We start from the raw sequence: 23,395 nt of genomic DNA on the forward strand, positions 1-23,395 counted from the left end.
TTTGTCAAACTCCGAAACTTTAATTCTAACACCATATATATCCCTTTAAATCATTTTCGGTCATATTTACCCATTTTGAACACTTCCCAAACTTATATAAATTTTTTTTCTATACAATTTTAGGAATTTCATAGTCTTTAAATTATTATTACCGTACATATATAAAAATAAAATAGCCATGCTTTTATTAATATAAAATTGAATTAATAAAAATAAAAATAATATTAATGTCAATGCAATTTATTATATTAACTTTTTAAATCACAATAGTAGTAAAAAAGTTTGAGATCAAAGTGTAGTAGCTATTATTAGTGTTGTGAAATTGATGGGCTCGCCGATACGAATAATCGTGTTTAATTATTGATTGCAAGTGGTTGATGTATTTCTTCCATGTATTTTCCAAGCAGATTGGATCTAAAACTCAAGCATCGGCCCTTCCATATTATTGTTGAAAATTTGTTAAACTTTTTCACCTCTAATAAGTAATGAAGTCCAATATTACTCAACTAATAGCTACAATTAATCAGCGTAATGAAAATAAATGCATGACCTTTGATTATTTGGAAGTGAAAAATGTAAAATAGGAAGTGAATTATTTACAAGAAAACAAAATAAGGAAATGCCCAAATCAGTTATTACCAAAACTTGTGGCTGGGCAACAAGCTTTGTCTGGTTTTTGGATGAACCTAACACCCCATAAAATTAGACTACTTGTGCCATATGGATGATAAGACCGAGGAGGACAATTAGATTATTCTATATTGGTAACACTCCCAAGCTAGCTGCTCGTATTGGTGCTAGTGAAGGAGAGAACACAATGAATGAAATCCTCCAATTATTTGAACATGAAAATATCAGTTTTGGGCATAAAATCGAAAACTGTCTGTTTTAAAGTCACTCTCTCATTAGTCTCTTTCAATTCAAATTAAATTTTCACACATTGTTAGTGCCACTCAAATTCAAGAAATGGTTCAAATACGAGCAAAAAGACAAGATATTAACTGAGAAGTTTCTCTATCCCATCACAGCAGAAGTCACCAAAAGTAGACTTGTTCCAATACAAAAGTTGACAAAACCAGGAAGCCCTTTTTACATTTTACACGCTCCCTCGCTATTACATGTTAAAAAGGAGTTTTTTTCCTCCACACTCAAGATGATATATACTACGCAAATCCAATCCGCTCAGTTGTCGAACAGTTAATTTTCGTCACAAACGTTAAAAAACGAGTTCGCTAAAACCAAATGGCCTTGGCATTAATTATGAGCATTTGCTTTAAAGAACCTTCAACATGGAGAGAAATTATATCTTTGGATGAGCCCACGAAAACCCCGCCAATAAACACAGCAGGCACCGTGGGGTTACAGCTGAGCCCTTTCAAAGCCCACTCCATTTCTCTGCCATTCGTATCTTGATCAAGCTCATGCACTGCAGGGCCTGCGCCTAAGTTGTAGAACTAGGAAATGAAAAATACATCCATCATAAGTCGAGACGTGACTTTTAATGAGAACGAGTTACCACTAAAGGTAACTGACTCCATTGCGGTTCAAATAAAAAATCTAACACTGGTAATCTTCGGGTAGAAGTGGATGCACAAAGTGCTCAAGATCAGTCTATAGGTGAAAGTCGATATGAAAAGGGGGGGTTGTTTGCAGGAGAAGCTGTTGCTACTAGAAATCTAGGAGATTTATCAACTCACCAGAGATAGACAGAGAACAGTAATCACTCCTACTCAAAGGCTAAGATATGCTGATTTGAAGGCACGTGCCCTGGTGGTGGCATCTGATCTTGATGAAGTTAACCAATTGGTGTTGAACAGGCAGTAAGCTGTAGAGAAAGTTCGAAGTGGGTCTGGTCCATGCAATGCAAGAAGAGATGGATTCCTTGGACAAGAACAGGACATGGATTATAGTTGACAAACCAAAAACTTGTATGTTGCAAATGGATTTATAAAAGAACATAGGAGATACGTGGTGTGGAAGAACCTAGGTATAAAGCTAGATTAGAGGCAAAGGGTTTTACTCAAAAGGAAGGAGTGGACTTCAATGAAATATTCTCACCAGTAGTAAATCAAACCCCCATTCGATTCATTCTAGCAATGGTGGCATATTTAAATTGGAGTTGGATCAAAAGGGATGGAAGAACAAGTCAAGTTTACTTGTATGTAGATGACATGTTAATAACTACCAAAGATAGGCTGGAAATTGACATACTCAAAGTAAATCTCAAAGAGGAATTCGAAAATTGAGCATAGATCTACTCCATAAATATGTTATTATAAATTCGAAAATTGAGCATCCATATTTAAATCAGGGTAGTGGTTGTAAGGGTGCCACACTTAATGACATGGTTGACGTTAATGGATTTACGAACGTGATAATTTTAAATTAAATATTAGTTGTAATATGAATCATTAAACAATCGATAAGAGCATTTAAAATCTTATTGTAATGAAAGAGCTTTGAAAACTCGTTAATGTAGATAGGATTTCAATAAATATAACATTTTTTACTTGAGAATTTAGTTGATATATTTATGAATTTTGTAACTTTGAGTTTGTAAGATATTTTAACATGAGAATCAATTTAATTCGCAAGACAGCTGAATAGATGTACAACGAGAGACTAATAAAAGAAGTCAAAGTATATCAATAAATTGTTTGGAACTCGTATTAAGAAGAAAACGCAGGTCAGTAACATGTAAGCAAAAGAAAGTAACATGGAGGTGGTCGATATATTATGAGAAAAATAAAAAGTAAATACATAAAGTAACGAAGTGGAGAGCAGTTTTCATATATGTTTATTTGATCAATCATAATCTAAAACTTATAATATGTCAACACACGTGGACTACTACTAAGCATTTTTTATACTATAAGGTAAATGTTATATTATTCATTTAATGTACATGGATGTTTTGATGGAGCTAGTTGGTATTTAGGGTTATCTCAATGTCTGTTGCACAGTCTAGCAGGAGCAAGAGCTTTGATTCCATGTTAAGCACTCTTCGTAAGTTAACGGTACATACTGAGTTGAAGTAAAATCTTCTTATGAGTTCTTCAACTTCTTTCTGAAGTAGATAGTTGTATTGAAATTGTCAACAGTCGATACATGTACATTAATGATTGTTTTCCATTGAATTTGGTTGATATATTGAACATGTAATTAGCAAGGATGGGTGTTGAGAAATTTAAAAATAGCAAGTATGTTTTTCTCTTTGTATCCAAGGAAAAAAAACATCACTCGATCAATCACCTAACTTTTCTTTTATTTATAACTTTCACGAAAATAACAATCTTGCAAATTTTTTCTACAAAAAATTTAAATAATATTGTAAATTTTTACATCTCAACCTAGAGTGACTCGCTATATATCATCACAATTCGAAAGAGTTAATTATTAAATCTTAGTTCTGTCTGAAATAATAAACGATAATAGTAACTCCACCAAAATATTATTGTCTTGTTCTCTAACATAAATTTCAACGCGTATTCTGATCAAGTTTAATCTTCTCATTACGTAGAAAATTATATTTTCAATATCGTAATTTACACAGTTTTATTTTTTGTTTTATTTTTTGTTTTGTAATCGATGAATCTACGATTCATTGTTTAACTTAAATATAGTTTCAATTTTAGTAATTTTTTACTGAAATGTTATCGTAACACTAAAAAATACTGACTAACGACAAAATATATACAATATAACAAGTGTGAATATTCATGGTATCTATTTGAATATGTCAATTGAACATAAGCTCAGATTTAAGCTACTTTAGGTATCATATATATTTTTTTCTGAAGAATTTTTATATAATCTTCTTATCCTATTTAATATTTGATAATAGATACATATGTATATTTGGTGTTGTTGAATTCAATAAATAGTGATCAATTCAGTAAGGTATAAAATAATTGGATCGCTGCCACTTTTACAGTGGATACTTTTGTAAATAAGAAAATGATTTTTTAATATAAAAAAAATCATATGTCAGCTATGCTTCTACACAACGAAAACAAGGGGAAAAAAAACCGTTAATTTGTACCTCATTTTTAAATATTTGAAGTACGTTGGCACTTATTTCGGTTTTTGACATTTTACGTTAGATACTTTTGAAAATTAGAAAAATGATTTTTTAATATAAAAAAAATCATTTGTTGTTATGCTTCTACACAACGAAAACAAGGCAAAAAAGACCGTTAATTTGTACTACATTTTTAAATATTTGAAAATATTTGAAGTAAACTACTTGTTAGACACACTGATGTAAATAAGAAGGATTTATTTTTTTTCAAAAGTAATAAGTTTTAAAAATGGTTAAAATAATGTTTGATTTCATTGGTAAATGTTAAGAGAATGCAAAAAATAAACTTGGTCAGTATAAAACTTAGCCTCTACTTCCATGTGTTTTTTGCCAGTTGCTAATGTACAGTACACAACACAACACAACACAACACAACCACTTTCTTTGAGCTTTCATCTTCTTAATTAATTTTCCTTCATGACAGAGGAAAAAAATAAGTTGCATTAAATTCCCACAATAAGTCACTCAGTCTCAGAGAAGTCTACAAAGATAACCCTGCCATCTATCACAAATTTCTTAATTAATTTGCCTTGTGTGAACAATGGAAATCATACACTGCTTATTCGTGTTACGGATCTTAAATGTACAAATCTTGATCCAAAATGTAGCCAATGAGGATGGAGGGAGACATCATAATCACATGAACAAGAAGCAATAGAGTGAAATTTCACCTGAACTTACCCCAGACGATTCCCTGGACCAACCTCCCACTCTTCCAGCGACTCGCCCCTTCCCCAGCCCGGGAACTTATCGAGCACGAGCTGCATTTTCAATGTGTCTGACTGTGGTGCAGTTGGAGACGGAGATACTGATGAAACTGATGCCTTCAAAGATGCATGGAAGGAGGCATGCCGAGTGGAAAATGGAGTGGTTCTGGTCCCATCAGATCAGGTGTTTCTTGTTACTTTAACCATTTTTCCTGGACCCTGTGAGCCGGGGGCACGTTTTTCAGGTGAGATCAGAGTTGTTTCCTAATGGTGTCGAATTTTGAATCAAAAATTGTGTAGTATGCGAAGTAATTACAAGGTAATGTTATTAATTGCCGTACCTGTGAAGGTGGATGGGGTGCTAATGCCGCCAGATGGACCAGATTCCTGGGCAGAATCTGACAGCACTAAGCAGTGGCTGGTGCTTTACAATATTGACGTCTTTACTTTCACTGGAGCTGGGAGCATTGAAGGAAATGGCCAGAAGTGGTGGGATCTTCCGTGCAAACCTCACAAGGTAACGAAAATCATGATTCATATACATTATGCATACATACAAAGAAATTATGTTGTGTCCCTCTCTGTATATGTTGTTTACCTTTGTAATTTAGAACAATATTCATAACAGTTGGAACAGAAAATGACAGTATTTGCCGCAAAATATGTCTTTTTTAGTGTCCTAATGGAAAAACATTGCCTGGACCATGTTATAGCCCGGCGGTGAGTGTTAATCTCCAAGTTAAAAATTGTCGGGCGGTGATTAGTAACTAATGAAATCGATTCCATTTGCATATATTTACAGCTGAATCGATTTTTCATGAGCTCGAACTTGGGGGTGACCGGTTTGCGTATCCAAAACAGCCCACAGTTTCACATGAAATTCGACGGATGTCAAGTATCCTAATCAAGAAGATGTCGATTTATTCCCCTAAGTTAAGCCCAAACACAGATGGAATACACATTGGGAACACCAAATCTGTTGGCATATACAGCTCTGTCACAGGCAATGGTAATCACACACACACACATATATATAAATCGATGCACAATTCAATGGACCAAAGAATTACTGATATGAATAATCGACTGAGTTGTAAAATGATTTATGGAACAGGGGATGATTGATTGCATTTCAATAGGTCTAGGTTGTCAAGATGTGGATGTAGAAGCCGTCACTTGTGGGCCGAGTCACGGGATAAGGTATGTGGTATTGAAATTTTGAAGAATTATATTTTTAGCCCTTTTGAAGCAGGGGTGAATCACCATGCTCAGCCCCCTGTACATTTACCCCCACACATATGACAATGACCAACGATTAAATTATGCAACCTAAATCTCTGTTCCTGAGATCGACACTTCATCACAGTGCTAAAAATTATAAACTGTGGGCAAAGTGTGCAAGGAGATCGTGTGAAGAAGCTACCTTAGTACACCAACCAGCCCACATGTCGTCATATCTCCCAATAGGCTGGCCATCACCCATGAGGCCGAAATACATTAAAGGACCAATGAGTTCTCTATCAAACCCAAGATTCATACCACACATGGGAAACAAAGTGCCCTTTGGAATAGTCAAAACAGCATCAACATACCTATGTTTACAAACCAACATAAGTGCACATGTACTACTATTTTGCAGTATCTAGAGACAAGATATGATACAAAAGCGCGACAAGATCAAGCACATCAACCAACCTCGTGTTGCGTGCCCGAGGTTTAACAAGCTGGGTGGGGACATCATAATCGGGAATGTTGAGCCAGAGTCCATGAGAAACCGCGGTTGGCACACCTTCACGCATGCTGAAAGGGTATCCACGCACGAAATCTGCTCCTTCTAGGAATGTATCGTACAATGTGTTGAAAAACAAAGGTGTGGATGGAGTGAGCAGCCTGTGAATGTGTTGAGCCAATGCGTTGATGTCTTCCCCAGTTGGATCTTTGGTCACCTTTTTACATTTCAACAGTCAGTTTTAAATAACATCGGAGTATTGAAAAATTATATGATAAACAATATAGAAGCATTTGAAAACATTACACATACGAATTAAAAGATACATGTACATTGTACGTACAATTCCGGTATACTTTGTTCAGCATATTCTACCACAGACATGTAATATGAGCATGCTCAAACGTATAATACATGGTTAGTTCACACTTAAATAAATCTAAAAGGAATATCTTTCAAAGCATATTCTCAATGACCGTTATCTTGCCAGATCCCCAAAACCCGGAAAAATTAAAGATCGAAGAATCGGGAAAACGAAGAACTTACAAAGCAATCAGCATTGATGGTGTGGATATACTTCCTTCTTAGACACCATGAAACCAAAGCACCTGCAAGCAGAATCCTTGAAGGAGATGCAAGAGGCCTTAGAGCCAAGAATCCTGTTTACATCATTCCGATTGTAGAGCTCGTAGTCAATTCCCTCAGGAGCTTTGATAACCTTGGTCGGATCTCCGTCTTGGACGATGATTAAATGGTAGTGCTGAAAGAACGGCCTCCACATTTGCAAGAAATCCAAGTTTCGGATGGTGGGTATCACTATATCCAACTCATCTTGAGCGGCGGCATCACCGGCGTTGCTGGTTTCGACATGGGTTTCCGAGATAGAGATGGAGAATCAATCAGATCTTGGAGTGGTGATGGCGGAGTGATGGGGGTGTTTCGGGCTGGAATTTATAGGGGCGTGGAATACGCGTAATATCGTAACGAGAAAGGACTGACTACAGAGTGGAAAGACGAAGGCCGAGGCTCCAAAGCAAAGTTCCCCGCAGCAGAGTTAAAACGATAGGTTGCAACAAGGAGGGAGAGAAGACAACAAGCAAATTTTTTGTTGAAACTTGCTCAGTGAAATGGTTGAAAGACGAAGACGGAGGTTCCGAATCAAAGGAAGAGAAGATGAAAACGAAAAGGCAAAAATGAAGCAAACCCACTTGCAGTGTTGTGGTGTGCAGGTGTGGTGGATAGCATAGACAATCCCACGTGTAATTGTCCATGGTGTGTGATGTTGTGGAAGAGCCACGTTTTATGGGGGTAACTTATCACCGGAAGGAAACTGGCCAATTTGAGAGATTACTCGCTTTAATTATATTATAAGTAAACATAGGTCTTATACTTTTAAGAGAGCTCTTAATTTATTTTTTTACATGAAGTGTTGCTTCAAATACATAGCCACGTAGAATAAATTTCAAATTTTTCGCGATCTTGAAATTTATTTTAATTAATATGAAACATTACATCTACATAAGTAATTTATAATCTCATTTCTCTAAAATTATAAAAATAAATTTGAAATCCAAATATACAAAGATAATTTGATTTTGGGATTTCAAACTCCGTTGCACATTGCCTTCTATTGCATTTTCAGGACCAATCCACTCCTCTAGAGGCACTTGCATGGAAGATCCTTCATCTTTTTTCTCCAGAATCTTCAACCGAGTCAGACCTAATTCTCCATGTTGCCCTATATGAGTCTGAAATTAACCCCTCCTTCAAAACTTTATTAAGCTTTCCAGGGCTCAAAGTTTTAACACTTATCTTCCCATGAGCTTCCAACAAATGCTCGATCGTTTGTCAAACAACAAATGCCCTCAATTTCCCATTAATTGGACCTACCAAGCCCACTAATTTATATGAGTCAAGTCTGATAATCTCATTTGCCCTGTCTTCATCTCGCCGATATATCTGATATAACTATTTCTTAGGCCGATAATCTCTCTTTCACGACAAAAAAATGATCGGGCTTGCTTATTTTTTTGGCTATCAAAGTTAAAATCCGTTGATTCCAACTTCACGTTTGATAGTGTAATGGGCGCGACAGCAGCTATCAACATATTCTCCTTCGCGGAGGAGATGCTGGAGAGGGAGGGAATACTGAAGGAGGAGAAGGACGCGCAGAGAGAGAAGATGAACAGGAAGAACGAAGATATAATTGAACGGATGTTGTTTCATAACAATGTTATCTCAACTTATGAAAATTGATTAAAAGGAGCTGCAGGAAGGAGGTGAATTTATTAACATTAATAGTAACTAATGTATTTTTGTGATTAATTCTTTGTTGATTGTAGAAGTGACGTTCCACCACCACCGACAGCAGCAAGAAGTCAGGATGAAGCACCAGCTCTTCAAACAATAGATTCTGATTATAAAGAGCAAAATAGGTTTTTTGATTATGTCTTGCTAACTATGTGTGTGGGAAAGTGAATTTCTGCTAGTTTTGAAGGAGGGGTTAATTTCGGACTCATATGGGCAAGAATGGAGAATTAGGTTTGACTCGGACGAAGATTCTGGAGAAAAAAGATGAAGAATCTGCCAGGCAAGTGCCTGTAGAGGAATGGATTGGTCCTGAAAATGCAATAGAAGGCTATGTGACACGGAGTTTGAAATCCCAGAAATTTACTTTCTTACACACATAGTTAGCAAGACATAATCAGGAACCTATTTTGCTCTTCATAACCAGAACTTGTTGTTTGAAAAGCTGGTGCTCCATCCTGACTTGCTGCTGTTGCCGGCGGTGGTGGAACATCATTTCTACCATCAATGAAGAATTAATCACAAAACTACAGTAGTTACTATTAATGTTAATATATTCACCTCCTTCCTGCAGCTCTTTTTAATCAATTTTCATCGGTTGAGATAACATTGTTAGGAGGTTGTTATGAAACAACATTCGTTCAATTCTATCTTCGTTATTCACGTTCATCTTCTCTATCTGAGCGTTCTTCTCATCCTTCAGTCTTCCCTCCCTCTCCAGCATCTCCTCTGCGAAAGATAATATGTTGATAGCTGCTGCCGCGCCCATTACAGTACCAAAAGCGGAGTTGGAATCAACGGATTTCAACTTTGATAGCCAAAAAAAAAACAAGCCCGATCATTTTTTTGTCGTGAAATAGAGATTTACCAGCCTAAGAAATAGTTATATCAGATATATTAGCGAGATGAGGACATGGCAAATGAGATTATCATGCTTGGCCCATATAAACTAGTGGGCTTGGTAGACCCAATTAATGGGAAATTGAAGGCATTTGTTGTCTGACAAACTATCAGTGTCTAATCGTTCAAGAGTTAAATTAGCAGCTTCACTGCTAGCAAAGATGAACCATATAATGTGATACTGAAACATAACGTATGACATAAATTTAAAAGGGGGTGGGGTTGGGAAGCTCACGTAGAATTTATATTACATATGCTCATGATGGGCTATAAGATCCTCAATTGGCCTGAAGCAAGAACCTCATGTTGACCTAAACAAGATTATACATGGAAACAAAAGTGCTCAGTATTCCATGAAATAAAATAATTGGTGCTGCAGATCACTCATTTTCCAATCAAACTAAACTTTTAGTTGGCTGATATCTATTGAACTAACAAATACAATATATCATGCTTCAAATCAAAGGGCTTGGGCTGTGAAAGGGATAGCATTGACAAAGCCCTTTCAGATAATATTAGAATGACAAACTTTTTATAATTTTTAAAAAAAATATTGTAGCATGAGCAAGATGTGAGAGCATGTGAGTTGTTTATTTCATTATTTGATCGGATTTTGTATTTTAAGTATCTATTTATGCTTTTTCGGGCTATGTTGCTTCCTATCCGCCACTTTATTTGCACATTCTAGTCTCTAAACATTGTTGTGAAGCTTCATGTCATTTTGCTATTCAATGTGATCTTCTACAAGTAAGTTATTCGTATTTGGTCACAAAGGCTAGGCAAAAAGAAGAGTATGGACGAGACATCCGTGTGTTTGAAACATCAACAGCTTCTGCAAATGCTTCCAACATCGGTAAGGCCGTTCAGCAGTTATTTGAAGGCTTGTTACTTCTTTCAGAGCGGATTTTGGCAACAAAGAAAAAAGGTAATATGCAAGATAATCCCTAAACTAACAGATCACGGGGGCATATATTTGGCCAACATGGAACACATAATTCAATATCTCTTCGCCAAAAACTAAAACTGTTTGCTGGTAAAGACCCGGGTTACCAGACATTTGGTGCTTGATCTTTATTTTTGTGAAAAAATGACATACAACACCACAGATGAGTCACAACCATAACTCGTTATCAAGAATCGTGCTCGAGAACAAAGCACTGGTGTATTTTTTTCACCATAATCCCCCACGCTGTGAAGCGAGGCTGGCTCCATACCCATGATTTAAGGCGGGCGGGGAAGAAAGACTTTCTCTTGAACCAAAACATAGCACCACCATATATGAGTCACAACTACAACTCATTTACGTTAGACAAAATATTGAATTGTAAACTTGATGAGTCCTAATAAACGGTACACCAGAAGCAATACGAGGAGGTTTTCTTGCCTATTTTTAGTTGTTGACAATCGATATTTCAATGCATACAACACCATAACATACTTGAAATAGCTCAGGAGGTGATGGATATACTGTGATAATCAAAGTGCTATTCACCAAATGAAATACCCAGTATACCATGAGAGATCAAAACATATCGACATAAAGCAACATTTTATTCAAGAAATAACAGCTAGTGGTACTATCACGGTCGAGAAAATAGCTTCTGAGGAAAATCCAGGAGATGCTTTAACAAAAAGCCTACAAGTATCCAAGTTTGAAAATTGCTTGAATGGGGGGACAAAATACAGTGCATAGACTTCAGTGAATGAAAAGAAATTGTGAAACAAATTCATGTAAATGTCGATTTTCACCATTTTTTGTGCATATTCCTAGCCTCTTTTTTCATTCGGACACGATCCTCAAGCATTTTTTCGATGTTGTTCCGAAATGCCATCAGTTCCATTCTGTCAGCCCACTCCTACTTTTCCTTCTTCTCCTCCTCCGACGGCTTAGTCTACGGGAAGGAGAATGCGGAGACGCCTGCCTCGCATACGACCAAAAACCCTACTACGAAGTTGAAAGCCTTCTCAAATTTAATGATTTGGGTGTGGTGAAAGAAATGTTTTGAAAAATCATATGAAAGCCAGTATTTCAGCTTATTATATATATATATATATAATAAATAATAAAAAATATATTTATCCAAGTTTAAAATTTAATATTTCGAAGAAATATCAAATTACCATCAATTTAGGGCAATAGTTTATCGATCAATTCTTGTGCCCCTGACCGTTGAACCATTTTTTAAGGTAAACTGGTTCAATAACCGATCCGGTAATGAAAAATTGGTTAGATTGCCATCCTTGCATAAATTTTGCAATAATTAATTGGATAATGAAATTTTAAATCATAACCTCATTTCAAGAGTACATTTTTACAATCTTTGTAACATTATTTTCTATAAACCAACTTAATTTAATTATATGAAAATAAATTATTGAATTTAAGATATAACATTACTATCTTCCTGATATTTTAAAAATTAATTTATACTTAATGAAGAAATTTAGTTTCTAGGTAAAATTATTTTATTAGTAACAACTCTTATTAAGCATTTCTTTTTCCATGCATATCGCAATTTTCAATTAATAATTAAGTAATATATTTTTTCCCCATATTAATTAAGCAAAGCATATCATGTGTGTTCGTGTAAAATTGGCATAAGTCAGTAATAAATTTAAAAATGAAATAATTTAAGACGAAAAAAATAAAATATTAATGATATGTTTAATTAAGGGTAACAGACGTATGCTTCTTTTTTATCATTTAAAAATGTTCCACTGCAATCGTGCATATTAAGCTTTATTTTACATTCCATAAAAATTTATGTAATAATTTGCATCCCATACAAGTTTTTAGGGGGTGTGAAATAATACATTATAGGTAATGGAACACAAAATCAGAATTTGGGGCGGGCATTTGCACACAACAACATAGACTGTCTCCATCATTGTCTCCATGAAATCATTGTAGGATGATCTTTGGAGATCTCCAATGATTTTCGATTTGTGGAACATTTATTTTTCTGGAAAATATTTCCTACATTCCTCATGAGTTACTTGGTGTTGTGGATGATATGAACATAATCTACATTATCAAACCAATTGGAGAGGATATTATATGGGAGAGAGCAATCTATCACTGTGACAGTTCAAGCCAAAGAACTACAGAGGAAACAAAGCACTCAAGCGGACTCATCGGGAGAGATGCTTATAGCCGGCGGCAGATCAGAGAAAAGAACTCAAAAGAGAAATAAAGATAGACAAAGATCCAAGAGCAAAACCAAATACGAAAAGAAATGGAGAAACAAAGTAATGTAAACGTCGATCTTCACCTTTTTTTTTTGTGTCCCTGTTCTCCTTCCTCAGCTTAGCCTCCACCGAGGAGAATACGGAGACAGCTGCCTTGGGTACGATCATAAACCCTACTGACAAGTCGAAAAGCTTTTAGCGAGTTCTTCAGGCTTATGATTGGGCCAAAAAGATTGGATATAAGCATAGGCCCATTAATATTATTGTTGCCCTGCAATAAGTAATGAAGTCCATTACTCAACTAATACCTACAATTCATCAGTGTAATGAATATAAACAAACGTCTGACGACATTTGATTATTTGGTTTGTTAACATTATTATTATATTATATAGATATATATGCAGCTATTACGCTTCACAGTCTAATGAGTCGTGGTAAATTTTAAAAATATGACATTCTATTCGGAGATTTTGTGTTGAAACGATTTGACTTTTTTTTTTTTTTGAATATTGACAAAATCGCCTTTTTATGCCATCTTTAAACGTAAAAATTGGTCTGCACAATTTCCACTCATTTCGTTCATTGTTTTCTATGTTGGTCCAGATAGCAGGTAGTGTAAAAATTCGTGCAGCAATTTAAGTTTCAACTTTGAATTGTAAAACATAGGAATGTCTTAGTCTACAAGAACTTATAATTTAAATAGATGTTAGAATTGATTTTTTATATTCGTTTGGTTGTCTCATTAATTCTTTATTCGCGCATTGCCTCTCTCTCTATATATATAATTATTGGAACTTCATATTGTAGGGAAAACTATACCAGAATTTCTGTACAATGTTAAACTATCATTGAATAATGTCGTCGTTTACTATAAAACTTTCGGTTATGCGTGCATGACATTATACACGCGCCATTGGCTAGTAATATATTTGCTACTATTTACTTACAGCCACATGCTGGAATAAATGCTAATGGTAACATTCATAAATGTCATCGTATTCAATATTTAATGACATTTAAGTTTTAGTGACATCTCCAACAAATGCCCTCCATTCCAATGTCGTCTTAAACTGCCTGACATTTTTTAATGTCATTATAAGATGTTAATGACAACTTCTTGCATGTTACTAATTATTCATATAATGACAATTTTAAATGTCAGGAAAACTCATGTTTTAAAGACATTTATACATACATTGTTATTATAGTAATAATGACAAATTTTTATGTCGGTTAAAATCATTTATAATGACAACTAAAAGTATCATGTATGTTATTTATAGTGACAATAAAAAATGTCACTAATGATAGGTTATAAGGTGAATTTAAAATGTCTCATTATGGTAACAACATATTTTCGGAGCAGGTCTTATAGAAACTCTGCCATATTTTTCCATGGGATGATTATGCAAAAGCTTTTATGTAATAGTTTACTATTTAACTTAACTGACTTGAAGGATTGTCTTTTACAGGCAGAAAAGAAGGATGTTGTTGGATTACAAGAACATGTAAGCTTTTCTTAGTTACTTTTATTTTTCAATATGATTTCAGATGTTAATAGTAACCAGTATATGGAAATCAGATTTTTGTCAGAAGAGTAATCGAGCTCCACGGCAAATTCATGGCATATGTGAATGACTGTTTCTTAAAACACACAACTTCCCACAAGGTTAGGATTATGAAACTAATTCATGATGTTTTTAATACCAGAGATATAACTGCATCTCTTACTTTCCCATGTACCTCTAAGTACACCTGCGATAACAATCCCAATACCAGCTCAAAAACCAAACAGGAAAAGGTAGGAAGAAAAGATGAAAGGGAGAGCAAGGGAACAGTCTATAAGGTGGGAACAACATGACCCACGTTATGCTACTAATCGTTGAAAACGAAGATTCTTATGTGTTTCCACACGATTTATTCAATCTTAAATTAAGAGCATAGGCGCAGCATGTGATCACATTTGATTTTTTTTTTATGGTGTTTAATAATAATAGAGTGAGAAAGAGGCAATGTAATAGCTATTTTACCTGGAGGAGGATGAACAATCGAAGAGCGTGAAGCAAAAGCTGTAGATGCAGAAGAAACCTAAAGCACCCTCTATTAGTCCACGAATAAACTCTAATTATACGATCGATAATTACTCGCAGTAAAATCCATAATTAGGAGCAAAATAAACTCGATTTGTTGCACAAAATTGAAGCACTAATACAACAAAACCTTGATCATTTAACAAACCAACCACGATAACTAGGAGAAAATAAAACCCAAACTCACCTAAATCGATCAAGAAATCGAGCAACAAACATCCCCGAACGGCAGCTTCAAGCAGCTGAAAGCTCGGTTGGAAACTTCGATTCAGAGCTTAACCAAGGTAGTGAAGTTTATGGCTATATCGCACGGTGGTCGACGGTCTTCCTTGGCGTTGAGAAGCGGCGGCGTCGGCTTGAGATTTGGAGGGGAAGAGAGCAACGTACAGGGCTAGGGATTGGGTTGGGTTTTCTTTCTTTCCTTTTCTCTTTTATTTATAAGTGTGTAATATGTATGTGTGGGGAAGAACTTCCTCAACTCTAGGCTTCTTTTCCGGTGCTCTGGCGGAATGGGAGTAGGGTTGGGGAAGTTTTTTCTTTCTTTCACGGGAATGAATTGGGGATGGGTTTTGCTGTTTTCCTTTTTTTCCCTTTTAATTACATTTTTTTTAGTTTTTAAATGATTTTTTTATAATATAGAAAAAATAGATAAAATAAATGTAGAAATATTTGGGTTTAATAAATATTGGAAGAGGAAAACTAATTGTTTCACTTCATATAAAAAATTGACATCAATTAAAAATATCAGGATAACTAATCTAATATGTTTTTTTATTTTACACATTATTAATTTTTTACAAGTGTTATTATTAAGGGGGTGTATTCAATGTAGGAGATTTATTGACTTTTAATGACTTTTGTAGATTTTAAAAGTATAGAGGTATTCAATCAAGACTTTTACATACTCTACAGAAGTCTGGTGGTATTCAAAATAGACTTTCATGGAGTTTTAAAAAGTCAAGTGGTATTCAACATTGACTTTTAAAAACTCTATAAAATTCTGGTGGTATTCAAATTTTCAATAGACTTTTAATAACTTCATGGAATTCGTTAACATACAAACATTAAAGCCTAAGGTACAACTATAAATTGTTAAAAATTGTATTTGGTTCAACCCAAAGATTTGGATGGATTTTTAAACTTCTAACTCATACACAAGCTATTTATTTCTCTCTCTGTCGCTTCACATCACTTCTCTTCTTATCTTCTCTTCTCTCATCTATCTCTATCGCTCTCTTAAATTTTTGAAATGTATCTCTATATTTTCATTTTTCCTTATCAAATTTTTCATTTTTGACTGATTTTTTATTTAATAATTTTTTATTTTAATATCATAAGAAATTTTGAATTCTATATTTGATTTTGTGATTTTTAATTTATGATTTATACAAATTAATGTAATATTCAATAATAATAAAAGATGATCCAAAAAAATGTCGTTTAATTCTTAATAATTGAATACTCTCGCAACAACCATGATTTTTTAAATTCTTTTTGGCAGTATCAATTTATGTGTAAGCTATGATATTTTTATACAAAATTATATCCACATAATGATAAATAATATTTTTTCACATGTATATTATCAATTCAAAAACAACGTTACAGATTAATCAATTGATTTATATTAAAAATTTACAAACATGCATACAAACGCACATATATACATATGTAAGGATTAAATGATTTAGCTTTTAAATAAGTAAATTTACTTATTAATATAAATGTCGAAAAAATATTTCAAACTGAATATGTTATATATGTCAACTAATTATTAGTTCATAATATGTTATAATTGAGTATAAAATTTATAAAATTCTATAAAAAAAATTCACAAAAGTTTATAAAAATCTTGCAAAAAAATCTACATGAATCCAAGTAAATCTGTTTATAAATCTGTGAGATTCTGTATAAGTCAATAAAAATCTATCAAATCCATAAAAGTCTATAATTTGAAAAAGTCATCAAAAGTCTGAATTGAATACACCCCACTAAGTATTTATAACAATATTTAATTAAAAGTGTCTACAAAAAAGTGTCACAATAGCTATTTATCGTTGCAGTGAGCTTTTTTTTTTCTAAATCCACGAAATCTTACTTATTTGTCATAATGTATCTCTCAGTTGTTTTGCAGGTCATGAGTACATGGGTAAATTCGAATCACAGCTCGAATCCGCTGTGAGGGTTGAAGCAATTGTTGCGGTTTCGGTTAAACCTGCTACATACAATGAATGACAAGCATTAGAAGTAAAGAAGACAAGTGAAACTAAAAATAGGCAAGAAAACCTCCATGTATTGATTAATTCTGTTTTGGACTCGTTAATTTTACAATTCATTTGTCTGATATAAATTAGTTGTGGTTGTGACTCATCTATGACAGTGTTATTATAAATGCACTAGTGCTTTTATTCTTGAACATAATTTTTGATACCGAGTTGATTGTCAATTTCCAATGAACGCAAATCATATTCTATAACATTATTTACTTCAACTTCATCATTGACATTCATTTCACTCGACGTCTTGGGCTTCCAGTAAATCCGTATGATCGTTCACTTGATCATATAATCGCTTATCAACTTTTTTTTCTTTGTTGTATACTGCTTGCAATGTAAAGGTTAATATTATATGTTCATTCTAAGTAATATCTATTATCACATGCTTCCATTAAACTCCCAAAATCCCATGATGTAGCAGCACTCCGCACTGGTATTTCGATCAAGAAAATTGACAGACGACGTGAAATTGAGAGGACCTAGCTATTAGGTCAAGAATAAAAAAATAAATAAAATAAACTCAATTATTTGATATAGCAAAGATACGCATGCACATGTTTTATACTTCAATAACATGAAGAAACAGTTATCTCTCATACATGCATGGCCATGTAGAAAGATGACATCATTGGTATGTTTAAGTCGTATGTCTAAATATGGTAGAGCAAGTTGCCCTTATTGTTGTATTAATTCTGTATAACATATGATTGATATTGTGGGTTTTTCATACAAACAAACGCTAAATTTATTAGGGTGTGAGAAAATATAATTGACACAGTACCACCGGAGTTTTGCTTTGGTTGTGGGACTTTATTTGCCCCAACGGCCGGCACATATATATATATATATATATATATCATCACTTAGAGAGAAGAACCCCAACCTTTATGCATGTAAACCTGAAACGCAATATTCAAATAGGTATTATAGCCTTGACATATTACGACGCTAAATGAATTTTTTAGAGAAAGAAAAACTGCGACATTACTTTGTTTATTCTGTATCGATAATCTTTGCAATTTTAGTCTAGTGACATTGATATGTGTAGTGTAGTGTAGTGTAGTGTCGTGTCAAAATTTCATACTGAAAAAACAATAAATTGTCAAAAATTAAAAGATACAAAACTAAAACTAAAATTGAAGAATAAAGAAGCTCAAAATCGCAAATAAAGAAATATACATAAAACTAATATTATTACAGTTTTTTCGAAAAACAAAAATTACAGATGAAAAGTTTTAAACAATCACGAATAAAAAGACCATCCATCAACGATATTTTATCAAATCAGCTACCACGCATTAGACGATAAGATTGATCTTTCAAGGAAAAAAAACATTAGAGATAATGTAATCAGGATCAGCTAGAGGAGACGATGGCTTAACTAAATGGGATGAAAAGCACCAAAAATAGGCCACCTAGCCTATGCGGATGGTCTTCAAGGAGAATATAGTCACAAAAGCCACAAGACCGTGGATCAAATCAAACATGGCAATTCTCTCCCGTTAAATGAGTAAAATATTTTGGGTTGGGATTTAACTTTATGTGTGTTGTAGATTTGTCATCAACACGCACTATGTTGCCATCAATGTATCTTCTTCTACTTCGTCATTGCCCCCAATTTGTTTGTTGTTATTCTGGAGTTTAACAAATGAAAGTAATCTAAAAGTTATCTAATGATATGATGAATCCAAAGCAACACTATTATCACATATTGTCGATATTACAGCCATTACTTGTATGGTGTCCCTTGCATGATCTACAAATCAGACATCAATTGGTTTTAAATGGAACCAATGAACACAAAAACTTCTGTGAGACTGTCTCACTGATTAATTTTGTGAGATATATATTCTATTTGGGTCAGTCATAAAAAAGTATTGTTTTTTATTGTAAATATAGACATAATTGACTTGTCTCACAAGAGACTTACTGGCCAATGAATGATGCTACAGTTACATCAAGGGAGATTGATAATACAAGTTGTGCTGGTCTTGGACATGCCAATCAATGAAAATATTCCATCCGAAGCTGAAAAAATTTCAATACCCGACCAAGTTTACGTGGTGTTCAAATCCGAGTTCTCCCTCTCATTCATATGCATATCCAATTTCTTCATAGAAGCCTTCCTACTACTCCTTGCCCTCGATAGTCCATATAAGTTCTTGATCTTTTTCATGGGATGTACTCCATTTTGACCATCTTTCGTGACCGCGCTGGAATCCGACAACTCCTCCGAATCCCGACCTGAGGTCGACCCGCTCGATCGTCTCCCGACCCGACTCGCCAGGTTGCCCTGCAAAGCCGTGATAACGGTTTTCGAAGAACGGGTCGGAGAGCCTCGGTTCGAGACCATGATCCCTCCTATCTCAGCCGGGCTCAACGTCGCCCCAATTTGAAAATTTTCCTCCACTCGTGAGAACAATTTGTGATCTTTTAGCCCCAAATGGCTGTTAGCCAAGGATTTAAACGCAGTGAAATCGCAGAGGGGGAAGTAAATGTGAACGTCGATTCTGCCGGGCCGGAGAAAGCTGGCATCGATGTTCTCTTTGCTGTTCATCGTGAAAATCATGACCCTTTCTTCTCCACAGGAAGAAATGACTCCATCCATGAAGTTAAGGATCCCTGATAAGCTCACGGCCGTCGATTTGTCGCCCAAATAACGGTACAGATCCTCTACCACTAGCAGAGATTTGTTCGTCGTTTGCAGCAAGAGGCATTTCAGATTGGAGTCGCTCGTGATTCTGTGCAGATTGATTTCGTTGATGTCATATCCCAAGAATTTGGCCACGGCGGCAATGAAGGTGGATTTACCCGTACCCGCTGACCCGTAGAGCAGGTAGCTTCGCTTCCATACTTTGCCCAAACGATGATAAAACTGTTTGGGTTTCAGGAAATTGTCCAAGTCAGATTTGATTCTTGTTTTCAGATCCGAATCCATCACGACCATCTCCATGGTGGCGGGATGCGTGAGCGAAATCGATCTCCACCGCCCGTTTCTGTGAACTTTAACGAACAAACTCACCTCTTTCATCTTCTGCTCCAGCGCCAGTTTCTGTGGTATAACTAGATTGGTCAATATAATATATGAACAAAGTCCATATTTAAGCAATAATCTTTCTCAACATGTAAAATTTATTCAGCTTTATACGTAATTTTACTCAGATATTGATTTCAACATATATGTAGTGTGCGAATATAAACTTGACAAGCAAACAGATAAATAGTGAACCAACGAATGATATGTGATTGATTGATGAATTGAATCTTAAATGCGGGGGAATTCGGGTAATAATAATAATTTAATTCGTACGCGCGTAATACAAAAGCAGGCATGGTCGAATCCACCCCCTTCAACGGTGAAGAAAAATTCGCAATCATTTTGCAGCATTTTTTAAATAATTTCATAATTTCTTCTCACTTGCTAATTGCAGTTGATAAATCAATGAATATCTATATGATTAATTAAATAATAACGATTATTTGAACTTGTTGCCTGCAACTTTTTTATTTTAAAGATTTCTTATTAGAAATTATATGCTTTTTAAAAAACATTTTAAATTTCAAAAATTTGGATAAATATTAAAGAAAATATTTTAAATTTTTCTGAAATAATAAATTTTATAATAATTTGTACTAAAATATTCATTAATTTACTGGAATATTATTATTATTATTATTATTATTATTATTATTATTTATTGCATAAAATATGCTTTTAGAGTCAAAATAGACAATGACTCATTGACCATTGAGGTTTCAAGTTATCATAATTTAATGGTATGTTGTTTGAATATAATTACCTGTGGTTGCTTATTTTATTCTCACAAAATATGACCATAACTCCACATATGATCGCAAGTCACCAGTTAAATATTTGCGGTGTATCGTATTATATTATAGTAAGTTTTTTTTTTTAATGCAATATGGTCCATTTAGGGGGCGTAACGCAAATCATTCGACTCGATCTTTTAACTTAGATTATCAAATTTATGCTATTATATGATCGTCTGAAAGTTCAAAAGCTCGACTATAAATATTTTTTCTATATTAAATTAATATTTTCTTAATGTTAAAAATCATTTAAATGATTTTCTTATCTTTTTCATTAAAAAATCAATACAAAACCTCTCTCTTAATTGGAGACATCAACTTGAAACAAACGAAGGGTTTCAGGTCGCGTTATTGGACCGCCAAACCTAGGCTTTATTTAAGTCAATGTTTGGTAATCAAGTTTACAAAATCATAAATGTAACTATTTTAATTTGGCTAAATATAAATGTAGATTACAAATATGCTCTCATAAATCATTTAGTAAATAATTTAAATAATACTTCATATGAAATAATATGATGATAAATAAGTGAGATGAGTAAATTTGGTAGTTTGAGTTAAAATAGATGGCGGGATAAAAAAAAAATCACATCAATTAAAAGAGATTATTATTTTTATTAATAAAACACAAACTTAAATCGCAAAGAGATACCGAAAGGAAATGTCAAATATGCGACGTTGACATGTATCAAAAGTCAAGCAAAATTAATAATGGACATGACTTTATGCTTTGGTTTTCCATCACATCCCGATTCTCGACGCATGAGGGAAGATTTCATCCTACCTTATGGGACACTGTTCCCATGAAAAGATCAAAGGCCCAGATTTATACACACATACATAGGGTCCACCAATTTCTTTAAAATCAATGGCCCAGATCCTATGGGACACTGCCCCCACAGATAGTTCCACCGATGAGATAGAAAGGAACCAAGAGCCGAAGTTTAGGCTCGTTTTACAAGAAGTTACACTCATTTCACTCAAATAAAAGTATATTTTTAAAATAAATAAATTTCACTCGAAAATACACTAAGATCCTAGTAAACTTCATGATTATGCCATAATCTGATTTTGTGTATGTAGATTATGATGCACACTTTCAAGAAACAAAATTAAATGTGATTGCCAGTGTTGTTCATCTGCATATAAGGTGAACAAAGTTGGTGAAATAAAAAAATGTGGATGAAGCTATAGAAATCCCACAAGACTGAGAAAGGAGATAAATATAAACTTGCATTAAAATGAACATTTATTCTTGGTAAATCAATGTGTTTGTCGCGAAAATTTGCGGGCGTGCCAGGCACGTGTTCGTGCCAAATTTGTGAAATAATCCGACTTCTAATCAAACGTTGCGAATCTCGATTCGATCGTTCGTTCTAATTCCCTCAAAATGGCTCCAAAAATAAGAACTTGAAAAGACGAATATAATGAAATTAAAGGGGGAACTCATAAACAACATCAACATATGTTATGCCGTTATAAATTCGAACAAAGCTTTCACATGAGACTTGGATGGACATTGCTAAAATCTATAGAATGCTTGCTGGAAATGACAATGAACAACAGAGCAAATAAGAGAAATTTTGCATAAAATTGATAATGAATTCTGCAGAGTTTTTGCTGTAGATTTTTTGTGTGAATTTGTCGGGGGCCCTTTTCTGATTTCCTTCCCTCACTTTTGTCACATTCTGCACAGCAGTTTTCCCTTCCCCCATCACTCCACGTTCTTCCACATCGGGCAATGGCAGCAACTGATACTACGTTTCTTCATTGGGCCAACTGCAATTTCACTTGGGCTTCTTATATTGGGCTGTGGTTTGGGCTTCATGGATTTTGCTTAATTAAATTGCTCACAGCCAAGTTGGGTCCTTGTTTAGTTGATTTGGACCAAACACAATGGTTTATCAGTGTTAGGTCTTATGTTCAAAAAAAAAAAAATCAGTGTTAGGTCGAATGCGGGTGCCCCTGGAGCAGTTGGAAAGCAGCTGAATAACAAATAATACGCAATTGCCTTCACAAGAAACTAAGGTCGCTGTCTTGTCTTCATAGCACCACAAGCCATGGCAAAACTGGTACGTCATTTGAAACCCAAAACTAAAACTTTACAGATCTGGATTGGAAACAGATCTTTGAGGTAACGAGCTTGCAATTATCTCGTGATTTTAACATAACTAACCTCGGTACCAGTACTCAGAAGCAGCCCAAGGATAAGAATTCTAGCTGTAAGGTTAAAAATCCTACCTGCAGTCCAGTCAATCCTGGCAGTGAAAAAAAGATGACAA

The 23,395-nt window shown here is 34.4% G+C and overlaps 1 protein-coding gene, 1 long non-coding RNA gene and 1 pseudogene across 3 annotated transcripts; all 3 read right to left on the bottom strand.

The window, feature by feature from the left end:
* Positions 1-4,455: 4,455 nt before the first annotated feature.
* On the bottom strand, positions 4,456-7,873 carry LOC142531418 (putative UDP-arabinopyranose mutase 1; annotated as a pseudogene).
* A 1,677-nt stretch (positions 7,874-9,550) lies between these two features.
* Positions 9,551-15,541, bottom strand: LOC142531420 (uncharacterized). Of its 2 annotated transcripts, none has more exons than XR_012816295.1 (5): positions 15,194-15,541; positions 14,947-15,004; positions 12,997-13,184; positions 11,303-11,669; positions 9,551-10,035 (listed from the first exon to the last, which is right to left on the bottom strand). It is a non-coding gene; the product is annotated as an uncharacterized LOC142531420 (long non-coding RNA). The 2 variants fall into 2 exon arrangements; XR_012816294.1 differs by lacking the exon at positions 9,551-10,035 and adding an exon at positions 10,047-10,913 and having other exon boundaries at positions 10,998-11,669.
* Positions 15,542-19,170: 3,629 nt separating this feature from the next.
* LOC142530475 (AAA-ATPase At2g46620-like) lies at positions 19,171-22,828 on the bottom strand. Its single transcript, XM_075636312.1, has 2 exons — positions 22,790-22,828; positions 19,171-20,334 (listed from the first exon to the last, which is right to left on the bottom strand). The coding sequence occupies exons 1-2, from the start codon at positions 22,826-22,828 to the stop codon at positions 19,339-19,341; spliced, it is 1,035 nt and encodes a 344-aa protein (XP_075492427.1). The 3' UTR covers positions 19,171-19,338.
* Between the last annotated feature and the right edge of the window lie 567 nt (positions 22,829-23,395).

The sequence above is a fragment of the Primulina tabacum genome, chromosome 17, assembly GCF_025594145.1.
Source record: "Primulina tabacum isolate GXHZ01 chromosome 17, ASM2559414v2, whole genome shotgun sequence".
Taxonomy (NCBI): Eukaryota; Viridiplantae; Streptophyta; class Magnoliopsida; order Lamiales; family Gesneriaceae; genus Primulina; species Primulina tabacum.